The sequence below is a fragment of the Olea europaea genome, unplaced genomic scaffold (assembly GCF_002742605.1).
Source record: "Olea europaea var. sylvestris unplaced genomic scaffold, O_europaea_v1 scaffold1667, whole genome shotgun sequence".
Taxonomy (NCBI): Eukaryota; Viridiplantae; Streptophyta; class Magnoliopsida; order Lamiales; family Oleaceae; genus Olea; species Olea europaea.
This window is the reverse complement of record NW_019234339.1, coordinates 231,687-238,463: the sequence shown is the minus strand read 5'-3', so window position 1 is coordinate 238,463 and position 6,777 is coordinate 231,687. Positions and strand designations below refer to the sequence as shown.

The 6,777-nt window shown below is 37.9% G+C and overlaps 1 protein-coding gene across 2 annotated transcripts; it reads left to right on the top strand.

Annotated features, from left to right (window-relative positions):
• Positions 1–1,223: 1,223 nt before the first annotated feature.
• LOC111377532 (hsp70-Hsp90 organizing protein 3-like) lies at positions 1,224–6,777 on the top strand. Of its 2 annotated transcripts, XM_023000659.1 has the most exons (8): positions 1,224–2,163; positions 2,371–2,475; positions 5,308–5,596; positions 5,677–5,762; positions 5,856–6,079; positions 6,174–6,240; positions 6,322–6,381; positions 6,481–6,777. In XM_023000659.1, exons 1-8 carry the CDS (start codon positions 1,360–1,362, stop codon positions 6,592–6,594), a joined length of 1,749 nt encoding a protein of 582 aa, XP_022856427.1. In that variant the 5' UTR covers positions 1,224–1,359; the 3' UTR covers positions 6,595–6,777. The 2 variants fall into 2 exon arrangements, with proteins under 2 accessions (XP_022856427.1, XP_022856428.1); XM_023000660.1 differs by lacking the exon at positions 2,371–2,475 and having other exon boundaries at positions 1,227–2,268.

Below are 6,777 nucleotides of genomic sequence, written 5' to 3'. Positions count from 1 at the left end.
GTGAATTTTAAGTTTAATATGTATATTTCAGATATTTTAATAACCATACATCTTGTTAGAAATATTTGGAAGTCAATTATGCACGTTCTACTTTGTGACTCCGTGTGTTATTCAACTTGATTTTTAATCATATTTGCACCAGTGTCAAGGAGTTTACGAAAATAAATTGAGTTTGAACGTTATAAATTCTCTAAAATAAGAAAGAGAAAAGGAGATATTTTGATGTTAGTTTAACATGATGTCTTTGCATTCCACGTTATTTGTTTTGTCGACTCAACTTATGATTCTGAGTGACATTTTGGGCTCCTCCTAGAGCTCTGTGCCTTACATAAATCAAATCACTTATCCCCAAATCTTTGGACAAAGTAGCAATTTTATCTCCAACATTCTCGTTGCAAAATCGTCTAACATTTCATTAAGTAGCATAGTTCGTACTTTTGTCATAGTTTCTATCCAAAAAAATTTGTTACCTTTTTTTTTTTTTTGTCTGTTTTCTTAAAAAATTCTTGTATTTGTTTTCTGTTTATTTTAAGTTAGGACTAGATTGTGATTTTTACTCTAGAATGCTTTGGATGAATATTGTAAAGAATAACAAGCTCTTCTAGTTAATAAAAGTTAGGAACGAGCTTGCAATGATCTCACTAGATGGGCAAGGAAAAAGAAGGTTTATGTGGTCCAAAAACAACAATGAGAGAGAGCTCGTAACCCCTTCCTTCTCTCTTCCCCGTGCGCCACCACAACAAAATCACGCCATCCCCTACTCCTAGCACCACCTCCACTTCGCTGTTCACATTTGCTCAATCCGTTGTCGTGAAACCAAAGGGTCGCCACTGTGATTTTATTTGGGTACCAAGGTGGAGAATCCCCACTGGTGTTGGGGATCATGGTGACAGGGTGGTGACCAAGAAAAAGAAATTTCTCCTTTTTCTTTCAACTTATTTTTTGTTCCTTTTTTTATTATGTTTTCAAATTATCTAATTAAAATTGAGAATGTACTAATTTTCCTTTCAAAAAATTCGACACGTGCCTATTTTATGGTATTTGGGACTTAACCGTCCAAATGTACTTCATCAGCATATTTTTCTTCAAGAGTTTGGGATGGTACTGCAAAAATTAAAAGGTTTGGGAAGCTACTGCAATTTGCCCTTAAAAAAAAAAAAATACCCCATGTGTTATTATATCCTCGAACATTCCAGAACGTCTGCCCCAACTAGAACTCTCTGGTCCATCATCACCTACCTTTTAAATCCCCTTGCCCTCTTATCCATTCCTCTGCAGTCCATTATTGTCCCCCTTATAGAGTTTAGAAGCCCACGCACAATCGTATAAATCGTTGTTCAACAATAAATAGCAAATTTAATGGCCGACGAAGCCAAAGCGAAAGGGAATGCTGCGTTTGCCGCCGGCAACTTCACAGAAGCCGTGAGCCACTTCACGGAAGCCATTAACCTTTCACCCACCAACCATGTTCTGTTTTCCAACCGATCCGCAGCCTATGCTTCTCTTTACAAGTTTACTGAAGCGCTTTCGGATGCCCAGAAGACCGTCGAGATCAAGCCCGACTGGTCCAAGGGCTACTCCCGTCTTGGCGTTGCTTACATGGGCTTACATAGTTACAATGATGCTGTGTTGGCTTACAGAAGGGGTCTTGAAATTGACCCTAATAACGAGCCGCTTAGATCTGGACTCGCCGAAGCGGAGGCTGCTCTGGCGAGATCTTCGAGGCCTCGGACCGGACCCGGTGTCAGTCTCTTTGCGGAGGCATTTGGGCCGGATATGTGGGTTAAGCTGGGAAATGACCCAACGACGCGGGGGTTCCTGCAGCAGCCTGATTTTGTTAAAATATTGCAGGACCTTCAAAAAAATCCAAATAATTTGAAATTGTATGTGGATGATCAAAGAATAGTGCAGGCAATGGGAGTGTTGATGAAGGTGAATGTTCAGACGAGGGGTGCTGAAGATGTAAAAATGGCTGAGGCCTCATCACGTTGGTCACCAGAGGGGAAGAGGCCTGCAGCTGCTGAGGCGGATACTGTCAAGGAGAAGAGGCCTGAGCCTGAACCAGAGCCAATGGACTTATCTGAGGAAGAGAAAGAGAAAAAGGAGAAAAAAGCACAGGCGCAGAAAGAGAAGGAGGCCGGGAATGTAGCGTATAAGAAGAAGGATTTTGAGACTGCAATTCAGCATTACACCAAAGCCAATGAGCTCGACGATGAGGATATCTCTTTCCTCACTAATCGTGCTGCTGTGTACTTGGAGATGGGGAAGGTGCATTATATACTTGAATCTTTGTTTGTTCGTAAATGGACTGTGGTGGTTTGAAGTGTTTTTTTTTTATTTTTTTATTTTATTTTAGCGTATAAGAAGAAGGATTTTGAGACTGCAATTCAGCATTACACCAAAGCCAATGAGCTCGACGATGAGGATATCTCTTTCCGCACTAATCGTGCTGCTGTGTACTTGGAGATGGGGAAGGTGCATTATATACTTGAATCTTTGTTTGTTCGTAAATGGACTGTGGTGGTTTGAAGTGTTTTTTTTTTATTTTTTTATTTTATTATTTTATTTTTTTAAATCTTTTCATGATAATTGCGTTTGCAATTGGTTTGCGTTGGCATTATAGTTTTTGGGGAAGCTGATTAGCCTTATCTGATTGATTCCTAGTGTGTTTTAGTTGATATAGTAGGTTACTGAAAGTGGGTTTGGTGGATCATAATTATTTTAAATATTTATTATTGTTTTTTGTGAATTTTTGTATGAATCTTGCTGGATTTTTGGGATGATGTTGAGTATGGGTTTGATTCTCATTAAGGTAAATGCAGGGTTAGTCTGGGCTAAAGTTTTTGCAGTCTGAGTGATTACTGATAGGATGCCTATTGATTTGGGTGCAGATTTTGCTCTAGTAGTTAACTCGAGTTTTTTATGCCTCCATAGTTGAAATATTATAGCTATTTTTTTCCTCTGATCAAGGTCTTGGCAAAGCCGAGTGGCCTATGACTCTTTGAAGTTTAATTGTGTGGTTTCTTTATTCTGTGCGCAATGGTGTTTACTTGCTCCCTGCATGTTCTTTTTCTTGGAGTAATGCAACATTCTTTGAAGTGGGAATTCTGGTAGGTATTTTATAGTGGTATTCATCCTAATCTCAATAAGTTCAGCTAGCTAAGAATTCTCTCTGCTAATGTTTTATTTTTTTAGTTCATTTTGGCCTATATCTTATGTAATGTCTTGATATTTTCTGGATGATGATTTTTACTATTTGGAGAGTAAACAGGAGATCATTCCTATATTGGAGTTATGGCATTAGATTAGAAGGAACAGATCCAAATCAATTTGAGTTATACTGACTGATCGAGTATGTTGGACTCCAATTTCAGTTAAGTGGAAGCACATGCAGAGAAGAAATGAAGATTGGAGATTAGATAGTACTTCAAGACGTATTTTTTATAAAGAGGATCAGTTATTTACAAGGATGCAATTTATTGGAGATGATGTGAGTAAAGCGAATCATAGTTGATTGGGTTAATTGGAGGAGCTCTTCTTTGGTTATGTCAACAAATTCTTGTTATGGAAGGAAAATGTAAAAAGGCTATAATTAAACTTGCAATCTGTCATGAGGAAGGATTGGGGTTCACTAGGAGACATGTACGTTCATTATTAATAGCCAATTAACATACTTGTGAGATGGTTATAGCATTGATTGTCAAAGATTAATTATGAAAGAGATGGTTGATATTGTTTGTACGTATCTAGCGGTATCTATCAGGTGGACTGATTAGGATTGATAAAATTATCACTTCTGGTAAAATTGGAAAGCAATGGTAGCTTAAATCATATAAAATGAGGTAGTGGAGAAGGATGCAAGTCTTTGTGATTTACTTTTGTATATCACTCTTGGTAGAATGGAACATAAAAAGGGCTTCTTGGTGGCCAAGTGCAGGTAAGTATTGAATAAGGCTTCTTTGAAATCAATTGAGTTACTTCCATGATTCATAATGAGGATGTTTAGTTCTTGAACGATCTTCTCTTGATGACATCCGTGTATCCAAGCGATTATAAAGATTCTTGACGATGAGATTTGTGGACATTCTAAGCTCTCAGGTACTTTCGATGGTATGTTGGATGCTTGTACAGTTGTACCTCATATAGGCTAATTATAACCTTCTGTGCATTCTGGAAATAAAGTAGCAAGTAGAAAGAGTGCTGTATTCAGGAACTTAACGTCTTGAAGAGCAGAATAATACGATTTCCCAGGACTTTGAGTTTAACCCTTCAGTTGTCTCTGATCATTAATTTAATGTTATGTTATTGGATATTTTTAAGCAATCATTAAGCATATGAATGCAACAAATAGAAGGGTATGTCTGATATTACCACTGATGATTGCGTGGATTATGTGTCCATTTGTCCTTCTCTGTAGCACAGAGGCATGTCATGTTGTGAAAGTTAGATACCACAAGTTGATGGATGTCAGGTTCTGCATCTTGGAAATTGACACCTCAGAAGTTGATAGGTGTACTTTTGCAATTTGAATATCATTTTAGAGATTCAACGTTACTCTTTTTGATTCATTAGGGGGCGTTTGTTTCTCATTTTTGTAAGAATGAGAATAAAAAATATAACCATTATGAGTCCTACATAAGAGATAGAAATTCAAATTTGATGGCTTGATGTGATAGATAACGGTCATATTTTTCATTTAAAAATGGAAAAAATGGGAAACAAACTGGGGCTTATAGTGCTCTCCTATTCTTTCTCTTGGGAAGAAGGAAAATGAAAGGAGTGTTTGTGTGTGGTTAATGGGTCAAGTTATTTGGTATAATTATTCATCTGTCTCTAAGCATATCTTAAATTCTTCGTGAGCAACATCTGAAACTAAATTAGAAGCTTTCTTCTTTTGCATTCAACGTCTTCTTCCATTTGATTTATTCATTGAAATTATATATGAATAGGAGAGGAAGATAAAAAGTTAAAGAGGTGGCATGGGGTGTAAAATAAAGTAGCAATTGCGGCAAACTTTTTCATGTCTTGGACAGCTTTTGGCTTTTTGGATTAAGGGTTAAAGTGGGCGCTTCATCTTCAGATATAGCGTTAGAGAAAGTGACATGGATTAAAATAATTTTTATGTTGTAGGGTTGGGGCAAGTATGGTAATTTTTGTAAACAATAGGCCACATGTTTGCGTCAATTCGAGCTTGCTCGCTCGATCTGTTTAATTACGACCTTACAATGCAATTGCACTCTGGTCCTTCTCTGTTTGTAGTTGTGCTCATGATTGATATCATTTCGCATGTTTGTCACTGGATTCCAGTACGAGGATTGCATTAAAGATTGTGACGAAGCTGTTGAAAGGGGAAGAGAGATTCGGTTGGACTATAAGATGATCGCAAGAGCTCTGACAAGAAAGGGAACTGCCTTAGTGAAGATGGCAAAATGTTCGAAGGACTACGAACCTGCCATTGAGACTTTCCATAAAGCGCTCACAGAGCATCGCAACCCCGATACATTGAAGAAGCTCAATGATGCTGAGAAAGCGAAGAAAGAACTAGAGCAACAAGAGTACTTTGATCCACAGATAGCTGATGAGGAGCGTGAGAAAGGTATTTGCTTCTGAAGTGTATTATTGGTTCACATTGATTATGCTTTTGCAGTTGTAACTGAATTTGTCGTCACATTTTAGGCAACCAGTATTTCAAAGAGCAAAATTATCCGGAGGCTGTGAAGCACTACACGGAAGCATTAAAAAGGAACCCAAAAGATCCCAAGGTATCATGTTATTGCCGGTATCTGCATTTTAAGATTAAGTGGAGTTAAAAGATAATGTTCATGTGGATTTATATAACGTCTATGAGTTTGCAGGCATATAGCAATAGGGCTGCTTGTTACACAAAGCTTGGGGCTCTTCCCCAGGGACTGAAAGATGCTGAAAAATGCATTGAGCTCGATCCAACATTTGCTAAAGGTTATACTAGAAAGGGGACAATCCAGTTCTTTATGAGAGAATATGATAGGGCTTTGGAGACGTACCAGGAAGGACTAAAGCATGATCCCCGGAACCCGGAATTGCTAGACGGTGTTAGGAGGTATAAGAAACATAAATAACTTACTCGGTTTGGTTTGTTCAATGAAAACATTTTATGGGTTTGGACTGCATAACTAATGTGAGTTTTTGTACAGGTGTGTAGAGCAAATAAACAAGGCTGGCCGTGGAGACTTGAGCCCCGAGGAACTCAAGGAGAGACAGGTTTGATAGATTCTACTCATGTTAATGTCTTTTTGTGAAGCTATGTTTGAATCGCTACTTTAACTATGTTGACTTCTGCAGGCTAAGGCAATGCAAGATCCGGAGATTCAGAACATTCTAACAGATCCAGTGATGCAACAGGTATAAACATGTAGATTTCTCGAGTCTCAACTGTTATTATAATTTAGAGAAGTACATAAAAGAATCCTCCTATGATTATAACTATGTTGTGTTCTCCAGGTCCTCGTCGATCTCCAGGAAAATCCCAAGTCTGCACGGGATCACATGGGGAACCCTCTTGTTATGAACAAAATACAGAAACTGATCAGTGCGGGAATTGTTCAAATGCGGTGAGGAGAATATGAAATGAAGAGCATTAACTAGATCTCCGTGTAGTGGAATGGAATAGTAGATAAAACTGTTGTTACATTTTGATAATTTTGGTATTTTCCTTCTGTGACTGCTTTGTCAATTTTTCCATGCCCTTTCTGTATTGTAATAAATGTTGAATATTTTGGTTGTGAGCTCGTTTATTTA